The sequence below is a fragment of the Oncorhynchus tshawytscha genome, linkage group LG04 (genome assembly GCF_018296145.1).
Source record: "Oncorhynchus tshawytscha isolate Ot180627B linkage group LG04, Otsh_v2.0, whole genome shotgun sequence".
Classification (NCBI taxonomy): domain Eukaryota; kingdom Metazoa; phylum Chordata; class Actinopteri; order Salmoniformes; family Salmonidae; genus Oncorhynchus; species Oncorhynchus tshawytscha.
The window spans coordinates 36542586-36566321 of record NC_056432.1 but is presented as its reverse complement, the minus strand read 5'-3'; the positions used below and the strand labels follow the sequence as shown (position 1 = coordinate 36566321).

Below are 23736 nucleotides of genomic sequence, written 5' to 3'. Positions count from 1 at the left end.
CACAGACGACTAAGGACTAGAGGTCGACCGATTAATCGGAATGGCCGATTAATTAGGGCCGATTTCAAGTTTTCATAACAATCGGAAATCTGTATTTTTGGACACCTATTTGGCCCCCAAAAAATACCTTTATTTCATCTTTATTTAACTAGGCAAGTCAGTTAAGAACAAATTCTTATTTTCAATGACGGCCTAGGAACGGTGGGTTAACTGCCTTGTTCAGGGGCAGAACAAGATATTTACCTTATCAGCTCGGGGATTCAATCTTGCAACCTTACAGTTAACTAGTGCTTCTACACCTGCATTGCTTGCTGTTTGGCGTTTTAGGCTGGGTTTCTGTACAGCACTTTGAGATATCAGCTAATGTACGAAGGGCTATATATAAATAAATTTGATTTTAACTAGTCCAACGCCCTAACCACCTGCCTCTCATTGCACTCCATGTGGAGCCTGCCTGTTACGCGAATGCAGTAAGCCACAGTAAGTTGCTAGCTAGCATTAAACTTATCTTGTAAAAAACAATCAATAATAATCACTAGTTAACTACACATGGTTGATGATATTACTAGTTTCTCTAGCGTTTCCTGCGTTGCATATAATCGATGCGGTGCGTATTCGCAAAAAAGGACTGTCCTTGCGCCAATGTGTACCTAACCATAAACATCAATGCCTTTCTTAAAATCAATACACAGAAATATATATTTTTAAACCTGCATATTTAGCTAAAAGAAATCCAGGTTAGCAGGTGAAATTAACCAGGTGAAATTGTGTCACTTCTCTTGCGTTCATTGCACGCAGAGTCGGGGTATATGCAACAGTTTGGGCCGCCTAATTTGCCAGACTTTTACGTAATTATGACATAACATTGAAGGTTGTGCAATGTAACAGGAATATTTAGACTTATGGATGCCACCCGTTAGATAAAATACGGAACGGTTCCGTATTTCACTGAAAGAATAAGCGTCTCGTTTTCGAAATTATAGTTTTCGGATTTGACCATATTAATGACCCAAGGCTCGTATTTCTGTGTGTTATTATGTTATAACTAAGTCTATGATTTGATAGAGCAGTCTGACAGAGATGGTTTTGCCAGCAGCTCTTTGCAATGCTTCAAGCATTGAGCTGTTTATGACTTCAAGCCTATCAACTCCCGAGATTAGGCTGGTGTAACCGATGTGAAATGGCTAGCTAGTTAGCGGGGTGCGCGCTAATAGCGTTTCAAATGTCACTCGCTCTGACACTTGGAGTGGTTGTTCCCCTTGCTCTGCATGGGTAACGCTGCTTCGAGGGTGGCTGTTGTCGATGTGTTCCTGGTTCGAGCCCAGGTAGGGGCGCGAGGAGAGAGACGGAAGCTATACTGTTACACTGGCAATACTAAAGTGCCTATAAGAACATCCAATAGTCAAATGTTAATGAAATACAAATAGTATAGAGAGAAATAGTCATAATTCCTATAATAACTACAACCTAAAACCTCTTACCTTGGAATATTGAAGACTCATGTTAAAAGGAACCACCAGCTTTCATATGTTCTCATGTTCTGAGCAAGGAATTTAAACGTTAGCTTTCTTACATGGCACATATTGCACTTTTACTTTCTTCTCCAACACTTTGTTTTTGCATTATTTAAACCAAATTGAACATGTTTCATTATTTATTTGAGGCTAAATTGATTTTATTGATGTATTATATTAAGTTAAAATAAGTGTTCATTCAGTATTGTTGTAATTGTCATTATTACAAATAAATAAAAATTCAAATTGTCCGATTAATAGGTATCGGCTTTTTTGGGGGGAATAGTCTGCGTTGAAAAAATCATAAACGGTAGACCTCTACTAAGGACTGGTCATTTGGAAGCATCAAGAGCCACTGAACACAGCCAAAACTTAAAAACTAAACTAATGATCGTTTGTACAGATCGTCATTCATGTTTCCAATGATCGAATAGTGTCAACAAATGAGTAAGGCTCAGTCCTCGACTCCCGACATTAAAACGTCGATCGGTGAGTTTCATATTTAGATTCTTATGCTCCGACAAAGCTTCATTTCCAGCATGAAACACAACAGATTATTTTTTTTTTTTTAGCTATTATGCCCTGTCATTAAACAGTTTGTGGTCATGGGAAATGGTCTACTCTGGCCAGTGAAACTGTAGCGGGGCCGATCTGAAGTTGCCTGCTGTGTTTCACGGGTCCAGCGACACGCCGTGCCCGAGCTGCTGGCTCCCGGACGGTGCTGCCGGGCAGCCGCCCTCTCCGTCGCGTTACCAACCTGTTCTTGGGTCGTCCCAGTGGTGCGTTGTAGCGCCGTTTGATTTGTGCCGCCTTTTCATGTAAGAGCTTTCTGCCCTTTTTCCTGGGCTGACACATCTGACAGATCCACATGCCTGGTGGGAGAGCAGAGCAGATCAGAGCATTGTGTATTAGCTTAGCTGGCATTAAACCTCTTCGGTACTACTACTATTCTAGGACATGCACCAACCACACAGTACTAGCAGCATTAGAACAGCAACAAAAAAAAGGATATGTTTCATTACACTGCCGGAAAATGGGTTTGTGGTCCTTCTGAGCTTTGTCATTCGTTACCAATTACCTCGTGGCCATAGTCGTTCAGATGCACAGTGGATCCATTTACTGCAGAGAGGCGCAGATCTTTCCAGGGACTGTGTATGTTTAAGTGGGTTTTATTGGGTACGTTAGACGGGTCAGGGGTGGGAGAGGGGGGGGTTTACCTTTTGGCATCCGCATCAGTGGGGGGTCACAGCACTCCATGTGGAAGCCCCGGTCACAGGAGTCACAGAACAACATGTTCTCCTACACACACACACAGTACATATTTGGTCAATCCCTGCACATCATGTTTACGCTGAACTTACATTTCCACCATTTGCCTTCAACCAGTCCTGTACTTGGACGTTCAGAAGAGAGAGAACCATCTGTAGCAGCCGTCTAAAATAGTTCTCAGTCAGTTGAAAAACACAAAAAACGATCAGAGTACCGACATACTGAGCCGAAGCACAACCAGGCACACAAGCACTCACCGCGTTTTTGCCTTGATCCTGACAGTTGCTGCAGGTCTTGCATTCGATGCACTGCCACCACAGAGCTTTGACTCGCACCGTGAGCTCCGGTGAGAACTTCAGACAGGACGGGTGGCCTAGGGGACACAGATCAACAACGTCGAAACACTCACAAGCCTGACAACCACACGAGATCAAAACACCACTCCAAAAGCCGAATAGATCCAGCTCAACCATGACGACAAACTGAAAGATTCAGACATCTAACAGAACAGCCTGTCGAAACATACATTTAGCCTAGTTCGACGAATCAAAAACTACATCTGACCTAGTATTCAAATGAAACCCGAGACATAAATCCAAGGTGCAGGCAGGGAGGGGAAGTAGCAGGCAGCGCTTCATTGATGTCTCAGCATATATAAACCGTGCTGCCACAGTGCTACTCACCGCTGTTGCCACAGTCTGCACAGGAGATGAGCTCCTCTGGCTTCTTGTCGCGGTTCGACTCCTTGGTCCCCAGGCAGAAGCTGCAGATAGGGATGGGCTCTGCCACAGGCTGAGAGAGAGAAACAGACAGAGTGAGATATATAGATAAACGGGAGTCAGACGGGGGGGGTTGGAGAGTGGAAGGACAGGGACACAGAAAGAGAGTCACAAAACAGCTCCATTCAACTGCTTCATTGTACCAGACAGGAGGGGGAGGGGCAGTAATCGCTGTGTGTCCACATTCAGATCACTGTCAATGTGCCACAGAGACAGCAGTTACAGTTCACTCAGACAGCAAATGAATAAAGAATTTGTCAGTCAGATTAAGTGAACGGCAGAGGCAGCAAACTATTCCCTGGTGATGACGTTGTGACCTAACAGATGACCATTAAAGGCTATGATGATGATGACAACCTGCCTATACTCTCAGGTTATAACTGACGATCTAGGAGACAGTTTTGCCTTTTAAAATTGGAATGTATGGACACGGGGACCTGATCCTAGATCAGCACGCCAGCTGAGACGCTTGATACATACGAGCCCAGAGGTGATAGTTACTACAATACCCAGAGGTCTTTGTTCCACTCAACTGGATTCCCATATCATTTCCAGAGCAGCTCTGCGGCGTGAGCACCACTAAAGGCCCTGTTCTGTTCCGATGCTTATTCTGTATCACGCCGTCTTGACATTCACTTCTGGGACACCATAAATCTTTTAGCATGGAGCAGGAGGAGAAGAGAGTGACCCATGAACCTGTTTGAGACACACACAAACATGCATAGACAGACACACACACACACAAACTCATCCACACACAAACTCTCCCTCTCGCAGGGCAGCTACACAGCGCCCAGGGGGTAGCCAGTGGTGGAGGGAGGCTGATGACCAGACCTGGAATTTTGTGATTTTAGGCCGTTTGACCTTCAAGGGAGGTGCCCAATCTGCTAGGGCACCAAGGCCACTAACCAAAATAGCCAATTAAATTGATTTGAAAACCCCGAAACAGTAGCTATTCTGTTAAGAAAAACACAAGTGTATGTAATTGTACATAAAGAATGAGCCTAAATGTCGAAGTGTAGGTGATAGCCTTTGGCTACAGCCTGTCATGTACAGACCTATGCGGACATGAGGGAGGCGCATGAAAATGGTAAAATAACCCATTCTTGAAAAAAATTGTATCTGCGAGAGCTAAGCCTTGCCTCATGGTATATTTTAGCAATAATGACACTTTTAATTACACATACTTTTGTATATAATGTGTATGTGGACACCGCTTCAAATTAGTAGAGTCGGCAATTTCAGGCAGACCCGTTGCTGATACCTGTTGCTTACTGAAGAGCTCAGTGACTTTCAACGTGGCACCATCATAGGACACCACCTCAGTTCGTCAAAAGTCTTCCCTGCTAGAGCTGCCCCGGTCAACTGTAAGGGCTGTTGTTGTGAAGTGGAAACAACGGCTCTGCTGCAAAGTGGTAGGCCACACAGGGTCAAAGAACAGGACCGCCGAGTGCTGAAGCGCGTAGCATGTACAAATCATCTGTCCTCAGTTGCAACACTCACTACCAAGTTCAAAACTGCCTCTGGAAGCAACGTCAGCACAAGAACTGTTCATCGGGAGCTTTATGAAACAGGTTTCCATGGCCGAGCAGCCGCACAAGCCTAAGATCACCATGCGCAATGCCAAGTGTCAGTTGGAGCGGTGTAAAGATTGCCGCCATTGGACTCTGGAGCAGTGGAAACGAGTTCTCTGGAGTGATGAATCACACTTCACCATCTGGCAGTCTGTCAGACAAATCTGGGTTAGGTGGATGCCAGGAGAACGCTACATGCCCGAATGCATAGCGTCAACTGTAAAGTTTGGTGGAGGAAGAATAACGGGCTATGCCTCTTAATGCTACAAAATACAGTACTATGACAGTCTTGGCAATTCTGTGCTTCCAACAGTTTGGGGAAGGCCCTTTCCTGTTTCAGCATGACAATGCCCCCGTACACAAAGCGGGGTCCATACAGAAATGGTTTGTCGAGATCGGTGTGGAAGAACTTTACTGGCCTGCACAGAACCCTGACCTCAACCCCATCGAACACTTTTGGGGTGAATTGGAACGCCGACTGCGAGCCAGGCCTAATTGCCCAACCACACTAATGCTCGTGGCTGAATCGAAGTCCCCACAGCAATGTTCCGACATCTTGTGGAAAGCCTTCCCAGAAGAGTGGAGGCTATTAAAGCATAAAAGGGGTACCAACTCTTTATTAATGCCCATTATTTTGGAATGAGCTGTTCGATGAACAGGTCTCCACACACTTTGTCATTACTTATACACATACATACGCACACACGATCCACTGTTCGGACCTCCACCGTGGACATGGGATCTTATCCCAGAGGCCGATCCAAAAACAACGTGGTCGCCGCAGGATAGGCAGAAGGTGAGCATGTCATACACCACTTCCGAGCATATTACTCACCACTATCTAGACAACAAGGTGGACAAAATTATGGCACGAGTTGACTTCCAGAGAGAAAGAGAATGTAACATTCTCTTTCGCAGAAACATGGCTCACTCTGGATATGTTGTCAGAGTCGGTACAGCCACCCAGTTTCTTTGCGCCGACAGAAACAAACAACTCTCTGGTAAGAAGAAGGGTGGGGGTTGTATGCCTTATGGTGTAATCATGACAACAAACAGGAACTCAAGTCCTTTTGTTCACCTGACCTAGAATTCCTTACAATCAAATTCCAACTGCATTCTCTACCAAGAGAATTCTCTTCGATTATAGTCACAGCCGTGTATACTTTAATAATGTCTACATATCCTACATTACTCATCTCAAATGAATATACTGCATTCTAGAGGTTGACTGATTAATTAGGGCCGATTTCAAGTTTTCATATCGGAAATTGGTATTTTTGGGCGCCGATTTGCAGATTTTGATTTATTTTTATATACCTTTATTTAACTAGGCAAGTCAGTTAAGAACACATTCTTATTTTCAATGACGGCCTAGGAACGGTGGGTTAACTGCCTTGTTCAGGGGCAGAACGACAGACTCCTTGCACTCCACAAGGAGACTGCCTGTTACATGAATGCAGTAAGCCAAGGTAAGTTGCTAGCTAGCATTAAACTTATCTTATAAAAAAACAATCATAATCACTAGTTAACTACACATGGTTGATGATATTACTAGATATTATCTAGCGTATCCTGCGTTGCATATAATCTGACTGAGCATACAAGCATACAAGTATCTAAGTATCTGACTGAGCGGTGGTAGGCAGAAGCAGGCGCGTAAACATTCATTCAAACAGCACTTTCGTGCGTTGTGCGTCAAGCATTGCGCTGTTTATGACTTCAAGCCTATCAACTCCCGAGATGAGGCTGGTGTACCCCAAGTGAAATGGCTAGCCAGTTAGCGTGCGCTAATAGCGTTTCATACGTCACTCGCTCTTAGCCTTCTGGTAGTTGTTCCCCTTACTCTGGATGGGTATCGCTGCTTCGATGACGGCTGTTGCTGTTGTGTTGCTGTTTCGAGCCCAGGGAGGATCGAGGAGAGGGACGGAAGCTATACTGTTACACTGGCAATACTGAAGTGCCTATAAGAACATCCAATAGTCAAAGGTTATTGAAATACAAATGGTAGAGAGGGAAATAGTCATATAATTCCTATAATAACTACAATCTAAAACTTCTTACCTGGGAATATTAAAGACTCATGTTAAAAAGGAACCACCAGCTTTCACATGTTCTCATGTTCTGAGCAAGGAACTGAAATGTTAGCACATATTGCACTTTTACTTTCTTCTCCAACACTTCGTTTTTGCATTATATAAACCAAATTGAACATGTTTCATTTTTTACTTGAGGCTAAATTGATTTTATTGATGTATTATATTAAGTTAAAATAACTGTTCATTCAGTATTGTTGTAATTGTCATTATTACAAATGTAAAATTATCCGATTAAATTGGTATCGGCTTTTTGGTCCTTGGTTTATCGGTATCGCCGGTGAAAAAAATCATAATCGGTCGACCTCTACTGCATTCTATACCATCTACAGCATCTTGCCTATGCCGCACGGCCATCGCTTATCCATAGATTTACATGTACATATTCATCCCTTACATTTGTGTATAAAGTAGTCTTTGTGAATTTGTTAGCGTACTTGTTAGATATTACTGCACTGTCGGAACTAGAAGCACAAGCAATTCTCTACTCTCGCATTAACGTCGGCTAACCATGTGTATGTGACCAATAAAATTTGATTTGACACACACACAGTCAAAAGTTTTAGAACACCTACTCATTCAAGGGTTATTTTTTACTATTTTCTACATTGTAGAATGATCATGAAGACATCAAAATTATGAAATAACACATATGGAATCAGGAAGTAACCAAAAAAAGTTAAACGAATCCAAATATATTTTATATTTGAGATTCTTCAAAGTAGCCACCCTTTGCCTTGACAGCTTTGCACACGCTTGGCATTCTCTCAACCAGCTTCACCTGGAATGCTTTTCCAACAGTCTTGAAGGAGTTCCCACATATGCTGAGCACTTGTTGGCTGCTTTTCTTTCACTCTGCGGTCCAACTCATCCCAAGCCATCTCAATTTGAGGCATTTTTTTGGCATCTCTCTAATCCCAGTTATGTGAAATCCATAGATTGGGGCTTAATTACATTTATTTCAATTGACCGATTTCCTCATATGAACTATAACTCAGTAAAATCTTTTGAATTTGAAGCATGTTGCATTTCTATTTTTGTAGGCTAAACACCAGTCATGTTTTACAAAAATAATGTAGGATAACTATTAATATGTAAAGGCTCAATTCTGTGACATACTTGAGACACTGTTCGTTCCAATAGGAGAAAAGGGCCAATGCCTGTTTTGCACTGCATCATCCCCCACCTTGCAATCGGAGTGGAGGCAGCCAAAATTTTGAAACTATTAAACCATAAACGTAATTACTTAAAACCTCAATGGTTTGTCATTTTATGAGGCATGTCTTACCATGTTCCAGCCATAGGAATGTTAAAAGTATTATTTTATAAACACTTCCTGATATGCCGTTGAAACCAGCAATTCTCTCATGTTCAAAAACTTTCTTTCGTTGTCCAGCAGCCAAAGACACAATCCTAGTCATATTAAAAGGCCATGCTTGTGGTCGCTTCTTTAGATCTTCCCTCATTCTACATTTTGTTTTGATAATTTCATCTCAGTCATATCAAACCACTTGCATTTGCGGTGTACTTTTCAGAAATGTGTTTTCCCGCTAATTGCATTTGGGAACATTCGAGCTTATACTGCCATATGCGTATTGCTACCTTTATAAAATGTGAGCAAATAGCCTAATAGTTTAGCAACATTTTAAGCTAAACGTTCTGATCTGTTGCATCTGATCTGTTGCACCTGTTATTTATGTTTTTATTTTTTTATGTACAGTGGTAGTATTATTTGGGATCTATCGCATCCCACAATTGTCCCAGTGTATGTTGGAATATTAATATTTCGCACAGAAGGACAAGCTGACCAATAGAATAGGTCAACTTTTGTACTGTGGGGGATAGTAGATTGACATAGGCTAGTGTTTGTACTGTTTGTTAGACCTACTCATCTTATTGGCTGAAGAAAAGTTAACGTGGACCATTCTATCATCTTCAACATGCGCCTCGAAATTCAATAAGGACGTGCACCGTTCCATCCCCAATGTGTCTGGCTTCACTTGTAGCCTACTTCGGAGCTGCAATGCCTGTGAGAAGGACCCGATCACGTGATGGGTATTGGCTAATAAGAATTGAGATATCGGAGAGAGCCATGCGAGTGTGAGGTGCTTCGGAGTAGGCTACGGCGATTGGCAGCCGGGAGAAGGGAATTATGAATATTATATCCAGTCCAAGGGAACAATGGCCACAAGGCATGATTTTTTTTATCGGGGAGGGCTGTAGGGCTAGCACTAGGGTACAGGTTTGGGGCTGTGAGGTAGGGTGGGAGGGGCTCGGTGGGCTGGGGCAGGTATAAAGATATTCCTGTCTGGCTGGCCATAGCTCAACACGGGGAGGGAAGAGGGAAGGAGCAAGTCCAGGCAGGGAGTAAGGAGAGACGGGCTGAAGAGCTTGATTTATTGAGTTCATTTATCTCGGACTCAGGCTCCCGCTTTCCATACAGGGACAGCTCTCATCACACCACAAACACACAGAGACACAGAGAGAGAGAAAGAGAGTGAGAGGAAGAGAGAAAATATGGCAGCAGCCCTTTGTGCAGCCTCCCAATCATTCCTGCCAGTTCAGCGGGAGGGAAGGGATTGACCTGTGTCTGTGCGCTCTCACACTCACACACTCGTTTGCTTTCTCCGCGAGTAACTAGTCCAGGCATCGTGTTTCATACAAACATTACAGTGCAGGGTTTCATTCACATGACTAATTACTGTCTGACTAAAATAATCCAAAAGATACAAAAGAGCTAATCGTTTTCCAAGATATGTGTGGGAGAAATGGAATAGGCCTACATTTCCTTTAAAATCCTCAAGAGGTCTGCTTTCTTTATTTCAAAAGCCAACATTTGTCACGTTAGTAAAGTAAAAAAGGAGGGAAACCTAAGACTAACATCGGACTAGTGCTGGGCATATTTTTATACCTCTGTCTCTGTGTGTGTGTGTGTGTGTGTGTGTGTGTGACCTCTATGCTACTATGCACACTAGATAAGAGAGATGATTTCAACAGGAAACACCAGTTAGTCACAACACAGACACGCCACGCCTATAACGTCTCACCATGCCAACAGAGTAATCTACCCGCTCGACTTGAACAACAACTACAGACAGAGACCAAAACACGTCCTTCAGGTTAGAGTGAGGGCTCAGGTCCTTTATACTGAGACGGGCAGGGAGAGTCTCCATCTCTATCCTGACACGTCTAACCATCTGTATCACTAAGGGCCTACACTTGAGCAAAGACAGAGCCAAGCTGATAGAAAGGTTTGTAGGACTGCATTTTCCAGATTAGATGTGAAAGATACACTGGCCCATGCTACGGGGGCAGATGTGTGGGGTGTACAATACACTAGCTGAGAGATGTACTGTGAGAGTGGCCTAGTTTCTCCTTGTCCATTTGCAGTGGTACTGGGTGTAATAGAGGTGGAGGGAGATAATGAAAGAGAGAGCAATGAAGAGAGGACGGGAGGATAAGGATGAAGGGGGTGAGGAGGGGAATAGGATGCGAGTGTGCAACAGAGAGGGGGGGGGGACAAATGGGAAAAGCTGTCCTGTTGTCCTTGTCTCCTCTCAAGTCAAGGTTCTCATTAACATGTGAAACCCATCTCAATGTCCAACCAGGTGGTGCCGGGCAGCCACCTCCCCAATACAGACCCAAACCTCTTACCACAACCTCATTGATCATTGTTACACACTGCTCGCTGGCGCACACTCACGTCACGAGAAATACACACACACACACATAGCAGGAATATGGAATGAAGGAGGACTACTTAACATACAGTTGAAGTCGGAGGTTTACATACAACTTAGCCAAATACATTTAAACTCAGTTTGTCACAATTCCTGACATTTCATCCTAGTTAAAAATTCCCTGCCTTAGGTCAGTTAGGATCGCCACTTTATTTTAAGAATGTGAAATGTCAGAATAATAGTAGAGAGAATTATTTATTTCAGCTTTTGTTTCTTTCAACACATTCCCAGTAGGAGCTTACATACACTCAATTAGTATTTGGTAGCATTGCATTTAAATTGTTTAACTTGGGTCAAACATTTCGGGGTAGCCTTCCACAAGCTTCCCACAATAAGTTGGGTGAATTTTGGCCCATTCCTCCTGACAGAGCTGGTGTAACGAAGTCAGGTTTGTAGGCCTCCTTGCAAACACACTTTTTCAGATCTGCCCACAAATGTTCTATGGGATTGAGGTCAGGGTTTTGTGATGGCCACTCAAATACCTTGCCTTTCTTGTCCTTAAGCCATTCTGCCACAACTTTGGAAGTATGCTTGGGGTCATTGTCTGTTTGGAAGAGCCATTTGCGACCAAGCTTTAACTTCCTGACTGATGTCTTGAGATGTTGCTTCAATATATCCACATAATTTTCCTCCTCGTGATGCCATCTATTTTGTGAAGTGCACCAGTCCTTCCTACAGCAAAGCACCCCCACAACATGATGCTGCCACCCCCATGCTTCACGGTTGGGATGGTGTTCTTCAGCTTGCAAGCCCCCCCCCCCTTTTTTCCTCCAAACATAACGATGGTCATTATGGCCAAACAGTTCTATTTTTGTTTCATCAGACCAGAGGACATTTCTCCAAAAAGTATGATCTTTGTCCCCATGTGCAGTTGCAAACCGTAGTCTGGCTTTTTTATGGCAGTTTGGAGCAGTGGCTTCTTCCTTGCTGAGCAGCCTTTCAGGTTATGACGGTATAGGATTTGTTTTACTGTGGAAATATATACTTTTGTACGTGTTTCCTCCAGCATCTTCACAAGGTCCTTTACTGTTGTTCTGGGATTTATTTGCACTTTTCGCACAAAAGTACATTAATCGCTAGGAGACAGAACGTGTCTCCTTCCTGAGCAGTATGACGGCTGTGTGGGCCTATGGTGTTTATACTTGCATACTATTGTTTGTACAGATGAATGTGGTACCTTCGGGTTAACTGCCTGTTCAGGGGCAGAACGACAGATTTGTACCTTGTCAGCTCAGGGATTTGAACTTGCAACCTTTCGGTTACTAGTCCAACCACTAGGCTACCCTGCCGCCCCAATGTAAACTTCTGACTCACTGTAATTGTGATCGATTATTTCACTTATAAATCACTGTGTCTGTAAAAAACTGTTGGAAAAATTACTTGTGTCATGCACAAGGTAGATGTCCGAACCGACTTGCCAAAATGATAGTTTGTTAACAAGAAATTTGTGGAGTGGTTGAAAAATGAGTTTTAATGAGTCCAACCTGAGTCTATGTAAACTTCCGACTTCAACTGATGGTGGAGTAATAAAACATGGTTCGATGGCTCAGTTGGTTGAGTGGAGAATGCTGTTAGGAACACCCGAGTAGTGGGTTTGACTCCTGCACGGACCAGTGGACCACATTCTGAAAAGCTGTAAAACGGACAAAATCCATTTGGATGAACTACATCACCATATTATTATATGGTTCCAGTTGAAATAGACATTCTTCCTGCCAGTCTAGCTGTTGGAAGCAGTGGGGCACCGTACAGTAGTGAGACTAACGAGGTAACAAGGGTAAATCCCCTGTATCAAAAAGGTACAAGTTGGCCATGTGTGGTGTGTGTGGCAGCAAAATACTTCCCAGATGGAGAACACCCCATTTGCTGGATTACAGGTCCAGTCACTCCCAGCAACAAACAAACATTCATCGCTCTCTCCCTTTCCTAACTATTTTATCTTCAGTCTGTCTGATAATGGCTCTCCGCCAGACTATTGTCCAGATGATGTGTTGTCTGGGTGTTAATGTTAGCACCTCTGGTGTGAATGTGGAAAGTGGGAACACCTAGCCAGTGAAATATGAGCTCTGTTAGATTACAATAGTGACACACCATCACTAACAACCTGTTCATAATACACCCCTATTTAAAGTCCAAGCATAGGCTGAATAATATCATTGCCCGAGTGAAGAATAGGTCAATGGACGTGGACTGAGCACAGAGTAGAAGCATATTCCAATTTTGCCAGCAGCATACCACCCTGCATATCACTGCTGGCTTGCTTCTGAAGCTATGCAGGGTTGGTCCTGGTCAGTTCCTGGATGGGAGACCAGATGCTGCTGGAAGTGGTGTTGGAAGGCCAGTAGGAGGCACTCTTTCCTCTGGTCTAAAAAAAATATCCCAATGCCCCAGGGCAGTGATTGGGGACACTGTCCTGTATAGGGTGCCGTCTTTCGGCTGGGATGTTAAACGGGTGTCCTGACTCTCTGAGGTCATTAAAGATCCCATGGCACTTATCGTAAGAGTAGGGGTGTTAAAAACTTCTTAAGGTATAGGGGGAAGCATTTTCACTTTTGGATAAATAGCGTGCCCAATTTCAACTTCCTGCTACTCATGCCAAGAATATAAGATATGCATATTATTAGTAGATTTGGATAGAAAACACTGAAGTTTCTAAAACTGTTTGAATCATGTCTGTGAGTATAACAGAAACTTATGTAGCAGGCAAAACCCAGAGGACTAACCGTTCAGATTTTTTTTTTTCACTGTTCAGTGAATTCTCATTGGGAAATAATATTTCTTAGGCACTTGTTTTCAGTTCCTACTGCTTCCACTGGATGTCACCAGTCTTTGGAATTTGGTTGAGGTTATTCCTTTGTGCAATGAAGAAGTACGGCCATCTAGGAAATGGGTAACACTGTTGAGACTTGCGCAAGACTTGAAAAGTAGCGTTAGTTTCCTCTCGTCCTCTATTGAAAACAGATAGACCCGTCTTCAATTTGATCGATTATTAATGTTTAAAAATACATAAAGTTGTATTACAAAAGTAGTTTGAAATGTTTTGGCAAAGTTTACAGGCAACTTTTGAGATATTTTGTAGTGACGTTGCGCAATTTGGAAGCTGTTTTTTCTGGATCAAACGCGCCAAATAAATGGACATTTTGGATATATATGGACAGAATTAATCAAACAAAAAGGACCAATTGTGATGTTTATGGGACATATTGGAGTGCCAACAAAGGAAGCTCGTCAAAGGTAAGGCATGTTTTATATTTTATTTCTGCGTTTTGTGTAGAGCCTGCAGGGTTGAAATATGCTACTCTTTGTTTACTGTTGTGCTATCATCAGATAATAGCTTCTTATGCTTTCGCCGAAAAACCTTTTTAAAATCTGACATGTTGGCTGGATTTACAATGAGGTGTAGCTTTAATTTAGTATCTTACATGTGTGATTTAACGAAAGTTTGATTTTTATATCATTTTATTTGAATTTATTTGAACTTGCGTCCCCTATACCATAAGAAGTTAACCCCGGTGTCCTGGCTAAATTCCCAATCTGGCCCTCAAACCATCACGGTCACCTAATAATCCCCAGTTTACAATTGGCTCATTCATCCCCCTCCTGTCCCCTGTAACTATTCCCCAGGGCGTTGCTGCAAATGAGAACATGTTCTCAGTCAACTTACCTGGTAAAATAACAGATAAATAAAATTTTAAAAATTACACCTCAGGACGGGGCGACCAAGCAATATTGTGAGCAAGTAAAGAGAGCTCTACATTATTATTCTGAAAGGAATTATATGGAGGCTGTGCTGTTGCTGTGTGTATAAGCAGGTATGTGTGTAGATGTATGCGTGCGTTTGTTAGACAACTCAAATTCAAACCTTTCCAATGGAGGATAATTTTTTTATTACTTGGAGTAATATTTTTCCGGCTAAAATAAAATATTGTAAAAATAAAAAAGTTGTCTCCTCTATAAGGACACCGGGTGATGTGTTGGTTAAAAAGGTAAACAATGGCTGCCTCCAAAGTAAATCAACCTAAACTTCCCTAGATTCCATACACCTCCCTATAAGATGGTTTCGTCCACTACCAAATATCAGCCCTGTATTGGCTGTGAATGTTTTCCTCAAACCTACTTGTTCCATTGGTTTAGTAGTCTGCTAATATATCTGCTCTATTGTCAACCACTACCCAAAAGGCTTTTGCCATCACGGCCCTGAAAGATGGTCCTCTCTCTTGACCCCAATGGTGTCCACTACTAAGAGAAATTGCTTTGTTCTTAACTGACTTGCCTTGTTAAATAAAGTACTCTGCCCGGCCACCTCTCTGACCTGGACGGCGCACACACACACACACACACACACACACACACACACACACACACACACACGTAGTGGTGGGGAGACTGCACTGACCCAGGGCACATAATCGATGTTCACTGGTATTTTGTATTCATGTCCTGTGTAGCGCTCTTCCTTCACCTTGAGCAGAAAGAAAACACTAGAAAGAAAACACTAGATGGTTGTAATGTTCGCTAAAAAGGCAAAGGACCGCTAACATCTATGCGAGAGGTTTCAGTAATTAGCCTAACCTACACAGGGCGAGCAGTACATGCGTATGCCATTACGTTTTGAAAGTGACTGGGATAAAGATCAAATTAGGCCTAACTACAGTACAGCTCATTCATAGGTAGACAGCCACCATGCTAGCTGACAGAACAAAGCCCACGAGGTCACAGAACACCATCACCCCGGTCAGTGTCGTTTCAGTTGTCGTCCCTCCCGCGACACGGCAATGTCAGTGAAGAGAACTCTGCTTCTCCTGGGTCCAGCTGCTGTGAAAAGGGCAAGCACAGGGCCATAATCGCTCTTCACCTCACCGCTCTTCCCGACAACAGACTCAGGCCCATCCCCATCATATCCCTGTCCACTAGCCTCCTAATGGCCCACTAGGCTCATAACTACAGCCAGCTACGAGTGGCTCATCTCAGGAAAAGCAGAGGTTTCCCATGTATATATCCGTGACCCTTGGATGACTCCACACACCCCTCGCCTCCCCCAATCTGGCCCGCCAGTGACCTCCTAATAGGGGGAGAGCGAGTGGGTCTGCGTTCCTGTTTGAATGGAGCTGGGCGACAGTCATTCGGGTGTCGAGTACACAAATCTCCCCTGCAATGGGGTCAAAGCCGAGGCTTATTCATTTGTTTTGCTTTATTTCCCCTCCTTTCCTCCTCTCCTCTCCCCTCACCCACCCCCTCCCTTTCTAAATCACAACCCATAGCAATCATGCAGGCAATATGGCACTGATGAGACTTCGCCTGAGTGAGAGAGTGAGAGAAGTGTGAGTGTCGCGTCACACCCCATCAGCCACACACAAACACAGTGGGGCTAGATAGAGGACAGGAGGTGGAGAGAGAGGCTCTATAGCTGAGATATGGAGAGACGGCTACTTGAATACTGCAAATAGCAGCATAAGAGGAACAGAGCTGTCTGGAGTAGAGGTTGTGTGAATGCCAAAGAGAAACATTCAAATAACTCTCCGCCAGACTGGCAGCTGTTGTAGTAGCAGTACACCCACGGTTCACCACGCAACGGTTCACCACGCAACGCCTCCAAGCAACACATGAACACTACAACGAAAGAGCCCGTTAACTCACTATGAAAGTCATTCAACTAAGTCAAAGACTGATCAGTCTTCAGCGGATGCCCATCTGTGCCAGAGGGTCGGTAGTGCGTTAGCCTACACAGCCCTCGAGCCAGAAAGCCAGCCAATCAGTCAGCCGGTCAGTCAGCCAGGCATATGACTCCTGGCTGCTCACACCACTCTAATCCCAGGGTGCATCCCAAATGGCTCCCTATTCCCTTTATTGGGTACTACATTTGACCGGGGCCCTTAGGGCTCTGATCAAAAGCAGTGCACTGTGTAGGGGATAGGGTGCCATCGGGACCCAACCCTGCAGAATGAACCCGAAACCCACACGAGACAAGCCACCTTGCACGGTAGAGTAGAGCAGAGATTTATAACACCCCCAGTCACAACACAGTCTGTCTGGAGGGGCAAGGGCAGGACCTTTCAAATCACTATACACTACATCCTGGGTGGGACATTAACACCCAGACACATGCTGGTAGATTTTGACATCCCCTGGTAGAATATCTATTCCTCCCAGCCACACTGACAGTTGGTCACACAGAACAGTTGGGCGCAGTTATTTTATAATTTTCTTATTAAACAAAGCCCCCATGTAAAAAAAATAATAATAATTTAAAAAACTGTGTGTGTGTCAGTTCTGGATGAGAGAATCTCAAATGGTACAGTGGTGAAAGCAGGATGGGGTACAGCTGCAGCATAGGTTCAATATTTGGTTCAAACAATAGAGAGAGAAAGGTGGCGCTCTTGCCCACTGAAATGGGTCAATAACACACACTGATATCCACTTCTGTCTGTCATGTTCTGGGTTTTCCTTTGAAATCACTTTCAATCAATCAAAAAAAACTAAAAAACATTAATTAACTGTTGTTTTAAATTTACAAAACATGTGCGTGCGTTTTCTGTGATTTAGCGTCATAATTTATTCACCTCCTGAAAAACAAATGTGTGTGGCTGGTAACATTTGGTCGTCTACCACCCGCTGCAGCAGCTGGACCAAAAAGTTACATTTCCACCCTTCCACAATTCCAACTGATATGTGTGTGTACTGTATGCATTACTGTAGGGGTGCATGTGTGTGTACAGTATGTCAGCTTGCACGCACTTGTGTTTGTTCACAGTGCATGCCATACGTTTATATGTGTGCATGAACGCATGCAATGGGTGTTATGCATGTTAGCTATGTGCGGTCCTGCCCCTGGGTAGTAGGAGAGGTTCGTGCCCATCCGGCTGCGGACTGTCAGGTTACCCTGTGGGTGTGTCTTCTGGCACCGTACTGGCCTGCATGTCTGCTCCTCTGCCACTGTCTCAGTCTCTTTTCTCTCTCCCCCTCCTCTTCGTGAGTGGGTAAGGTGGCCCAGAGCATGCGTCAGCCAGGCCTCTTCCTCTGCTCTTCCTGTTTTTTTTTCTCTCTCTCCCACACACGCACACTCTTCCTCTCATCTCCTGACAGCTCCTGACAGGGAGCAGCCCTGCAGCTGGTCGCCAGTCGCTCTTGCCCCAGCAGGACGCTCGCTATGGCGCCATGTGAATCTTCCCTGACCTCCTCCTCCCCTCTCTTTCTCCTCTTGCTGCATGCCTGAGACAGAAGGTTGGAGAGCAGCCCTCGCCCCTGGCAGCCGACCAGAGAGCACTAAGCTCATCCGCCTTGCACGGCGCTCCACTCACTCCTGCTGCCTCCTGGAGCATGCGACACGCCACCACTACGCCCAGACCCATCGCTGGCCCCCTGAAAGAGACACTGAAAGCCCTGGTACTCTGTGCCCAAGCCAGGGCTCCGAACACACACAGGTCGAATCGACCCAGTGACTGCCACAGCGATGATACACTTGTCGTCCCCGTCCCCCCCATGGAGCTACATGTGGACAGACCTCTTGTAGGCTCACATAGGGATTAAAACAGACTGCTGTCTAAGGTCTCTCTCTCACAGCTCTCCGACGGTCTTCCGGGTCAAGCGTCTCAAAATTGGGAGTCAATTTAGCAACAGTGTGTGGCTTTAGGGTCATGTTAATCACACAGAGACATGCAACACATCTCGTCTCGTCCCTTGCCTATATTCACGCTCCTATCTACGAAAATGATTTGACCATTTGACACCAGTGACCACTCACTCCAGCAACGACATTATCAGTCAACCCACGGCGTGCAAACATATTGATCATGCAATCTGTAAGTTATTGCCCTAAAAAGGAGCAAGGGATTTTGTGAGAGTACAGTGCACTGACGGGGTAAAAATGAAACCAAGTTCCAGGCTCGGCTTTGTGGGTTTCCAAACTCTACTGCCTGGCTGCCTGACCTGGCTACTAATTACACGTGATAAATTAACATTTTAGGCGTCTTCCCTGGCAGCCTTACCACGACATGGAATCTACTATTCAGAATAAAGGTTGAGCCCTGCTAAGATTGATCGTATGGTGGGTGTTCTGCCTTCAGCCTTGATTGTTTATTTCTTCCCACTGCCACAAAGGACAAATAAATTACCAATTGCTCTTTTAACAGTTAACCTTTTACACTTACACTGCATGTTTACATAGAGACATTACATTGAGGAAGAGAATGTAGATGTGTGGGACAGTGTGTGGCTTACCTTGTCCTTCTCGTGTGGCAGGAGGCGGACGGGCGGCAGGGAGTCCAGCACCACAGTACCCGTCCCATCTGACTGGGAGCTGCGGCTGATGAGGCGGAACAGCAGCCCATTCTTGGCCACTCTACCGTGGGCACACGCCCGCTTCAGCGCAACCCTCAGCTGCTGGTGGAACAGGCCGGGCCCCATGGAGCCACTGCCGGACAGGTAGGCCGCCACGTCACCCTGGCACTTGAGGAAGCGCTCAACACTCTTTAGGGTGGAGCCCCCTGGCTCATGAAGCCCCTCCAGGGAACGCTTGATCAGCTTGTTCCAGTCCAGTCCTGGTTTCTTCCCAGAGTGATGGTGGCTTCCCCCATGACCCCCATCCTCATGATGACCATCCTCTCCGTCTCCTTCCCCTTCACCGCTGCCCAGGCAGGGCTTGGGAAAGGCCAAACGGCCGGGATTCTCTGGGTCTTTGTAGGAGTTGAGCCCCTTGTTAGACACTTTGAGAATAGTTCCATCCTTGACGCTGAGCTCCAGCTGTTCCAGTACAGTCTTGCGGTCCAGCCCATGGGACATGGACACAGCGTTGCATATCCTTTCCTCCGACGGCCGCTGCTTCTGCTTCTTCACCTTCTTGATGGCCTCCAGGATCCAGGTGGTGTACATCGGGTTGGCCAGCTTCACCATGGCTGTGGCTGGAGGTCACGATGACGACACACACGCTAACACCTGTGGCGGGCAATAGGTAAGCGTCCTGCGGCCTAAGCCGCCGCCTCCTCCTCCTCGCCCCTCTGCCCAAGGACTATCCTTTGTCCCGGGGCTGCACAGAGTCCCTCAGAGCCTAAGCACGAGCAGCACGGCAGGGAGCAGCTCACCATAGCATAGCCCACCCCACCCACCCCCAAAAAAATAAAACCTGGTCACCCACTAACCTCTCCCGGTAGGGTCAGTTAGCCTGAGGGAGAGCAGTGTCGTGGAGCACCAGATACTACACTAACTCTGGAGCTGTGGAGGACTGACTCGCACACTACGGCGGCTTTCACAATAACACTTAGGTATCGCCAACTACTGCCTGTTTCAAAAGGACAGAGGGAGAAACAGATAGAAACCTGTTGATTCAGTCTCCAATCAATGTAAATAACAGGCTCTCAATGTGAGGTTGAAACTGTGACCATCATCTTGAGTTGAAGATCAGTTGTAGTGTTTGGGAAGTCCAGGAGGACTTAAATGTCTTTCAGCCACGCGGCTCCAGTCGTTCTCTAGTCGTTCTCTTTCCTCTCTCCTTAGCGGTATCCACCTGTTCTAAGGCCTGGAAGGGAACAGATATCACACCCCATGGAGCAGCGAGGGCTAATCACCATCATGCCAATTGCACTTCAACAGGAAACGCACTCTGCGGGAAAAAAAGGACACACACATATGGCAGGGTCAGAGAAACGATGTGCAAGAGGGACAGCAACAAGAATGGGTCACAATCGGTAGACAAAAATGGTAATAATAATTTTTAAAAAAGTGTCTTAAAATGAGTTTTATATTGGAGTTGAGGTAATACTGCCGTTTCAAAACATTTGCTTCCTTTAGTGCTTACTGAATGCAACCTGTCAGAACACACCACTCAAAACAACAGCAGCACATAAACACGACAGTTAACCCACATGCGTTGTATGTGATAAATACATACTACCTGAAGTCTAGATCAACATTACAGGACATGTGCAAAATAAAAAGCTAAAAGATTAAGGTTAAAGATTTGAGATACAAAACACATTTAGGTGGGGAAGAGAAACCCCTGAGCAAAGAGGGCATAAACCCAGATCTAAACATGGTCTTCCTTCACCAGTAGCTCCGGACAGTCCCAGACTAGTGTCTGTGAGTAGGTAAACCTAATCAACTGTGATAATGGAGGTAACTTTACAAAGTCTGGTTCACTATGTTTTTGTCTAATCCCCAAAACCACAGTAACTTTCATAACTGTGATGATAGTTACACAAACAATAGTGGAGAAGGCCACACCACACTTACATGCTACATAACTAGTACAGTATCTTCATATACTTTTCACAACATCATGAATTGGGTCAGAAAACAGAGATTGATCGCAGGTAATAACACAACTGCACAGATTATGGGAAAACTAGCCACATGTGAGGAACACTTATTATGACTTTGCCAAGCAACATGGTTATCACTTTGCATAGCAGAACAAATCAACTGAAATAGCAACAACAACAAAACACAGAACACCAGCAAGCCACTTCTCATGGCTAGTTTAGCTAACGTTAGTTGTGTTCAAGTGCCTTATATCAGCAAGCATGCAAACGTTAGCTAGCTAGCTTTCTACTGCATACACAACATAAACATGATCATTGATTACATATGTATGGTAGTCAGTAACTGATGAAGATAAATCGTTTAAAAACTATGCTGTGACTTAGTAGATGTGTTCGTTATCTGGCTAACATTGAGCATGTGTCTATCGTTAGTTAGCTAAACGTTAGCCATGTCGGTCAAAACAGATTGGTGGTTAACGTTCCAGTTAGCACAGCTAGTTACAGTAACGTTAGCGATCCATGAAACAGCCCCAAGTGCCTAACTTTCTCAATATTTACTGCTCTGGCTCTTTACGTCACTCTAGTACTGATATGAATTGTCAGGCAATTATGTGGTTACAAACCTTCCCGCGAACTGAAGTTATTTGCTTGGGAGTAGTGACGAAATAGCTCAAAATAGTAACAACGTGTAGTCTCGGTGAAGGAAAAGCGTGTTTTGACACAATCAACAATGACAGATTCATACAACGCCCGAGGCTTCAAACAATAACACATAGCCATCACAAGGAATAATCCCATTTAGAATGTCATGGATGATATTCGCGGTGAGATCACGGCCTACAAAACCGAGGCACAATGTAAATTACAAAACGGCCATAACCGCTATCCGGCAAGTGCAAACATGAAGATCTCAAAGTGCTTGGAGAATGTTCCATTAACATGACATGTTCTATGGCCGCTCGGCCTCCGCCTCGGCTCTGGGTGAAAATATTTCCCCGCTAGACGCGTCCCTACACACCGCTAGATAACCCTCACCTCTCCCTACTTCCTTCCTCCATCACCCACCATCCCACCTAGTGCCTGCGGTGAAGCCAAGGCCGTTGGAGCGAAGTAGGCCTCGGCTCACTCACTCACTCGCCCCCTCCTTCCTTCCTTCCTTCCTTCCATCCAACCAACCAACCAACCACGGCCCCCCCTCGCGATCTTCATCTCCCGTACCCCTTTCCCTCTACCTCTCGCGGTTCCCAGAAAGCTAGGACGGATCCAGTTCGGGTTTTAAAGGAAAGCTTGGAGAACTTGTAATATCCTCTCCCCACTAGCCGCTACTCACCGTAATTTCGTGTCGAGTTGCCGAGTAGAATGTGCCAAAATTCATTCGAATCAGAGACAACAACAAGCCCAAAAATGCAGCCGGAGACCAGACGCTCCAAAGCTGACGCCATCTTTGAGTGGAACAGGAGCTCAGCTAGTGGGGGAGGGGGGAACAGTCGGGGCAAGGGACCGTCTGCATGGTTCAAACGCAAACCCTAGTGGACCTGACAGGAAAATACACTGCAAGGGGAGAGAGGGGGCAACAGAGTCGAAGCTGTGAGGGGTGGATGTTGGTTGAACACATGAAATGGAAGAAAGGGACAGATGGTGAAGGGATAGGTGTTCTTGCTTTCTCCACTGGGGCGCGCGCACACGGATATTGCCGTTTAGGGGAACGTCTGAATTTATGCCTTACAGCTGGCTCGTAAGAGAAATCAAAGCAACTGAGTGTGGTTTTAATGTTAGAGGGTATTTAAAGATCAAACAAGAGCCCTCCACACAGCCAGGTAGGTTCTGCAATCTATTGCAGCAGCTCTGTTATTTATTAGAGCAGGAGAATGAACCAGCAATTTATACAGTGCTCGAAATAGGCCTAAATGTTGAGAGCTTGTTACTATATATCCGACCATGCTTAGTAGGCTATCACTTGACAAAGCCTATCTGTTTATGTTGAGCGCTTATTCCCCGCCAGTCAGATTATGATACGTGGGCAGCTATTATCCTCCCACAAAAAAAACGATTATGTAAATTGCCCGCAATACCAAGCAACAGTAAACCACAACATAATAATAGAATTTCGGATTTCAACCTTCAATAGCTCTTACACAAAGCTTGCCATGACTATGTAAATTATATATTCTGAATCAGGGTAGGGTGGACAAAAATACACTGCTTTTTTTTGTTGGAATTTCATTTTTTTCCTTATTTACAATCATCGATAGCTCCTACACAAACGTCCAAGACTATGAAATTATATATTCTGAGTCAGGGGAGGATGGACAAAAATATAAATATTATACATGTTTTTCTTCAGGCTTTCAATCTTTAATATTTATTGCATAAAGCTCTTACACAAATGGCAAGCTTTTTTTATATATATATTTTGTCCATCCTCCACTGACTCAGAATATATACTTTCATAGTCATTGCACACTTTGTGTAAGAGCTATTGAATATTGAAAGTAAAATTTAAAAAATGTAATT

General features: G+C 44.7%; 1 protein-coding gene across 1 annotated transcript in view; it reads right to left on the bottom strand.

Moving 5' to 3' along the window:
• Positions 1-22706, bottom strand: part of LOC112248646 (K(lysine) acetyltransferase 6A) — a 37708-nt gene extending 15002 nt beyond the window's left edge. Inside the window, exons 1-6 of the mRNA XM_024417849.2 lie at positions 22553-22706; positions 19187-20564; positions 3467-3575; positions 3041-3156; positions 2732-2813; positions 2272-2386 (exon numbers count right to left, since the gene is read on the bottom strand). Of these exons, the coding sequence (XP_024273617.1) occupies positions 2272-2386; positions 2732-2813; positions 3041-3156; positions 3467-3575; positions 19187-19858 (1094 nt within the window). The 5' untranslated portion in view covers positions 19859-20564; positions 22553-22706. The remainder of the gene's footprint in view (positions 1-2271; positions 2387-2731; positions 2814-3040; positions 3157-3466; positions 3576-19186; positions 20565-22552) is intronic.
• Between the last annotated feature and the right edge of the window lie 1030 nt (positions 22707-23736).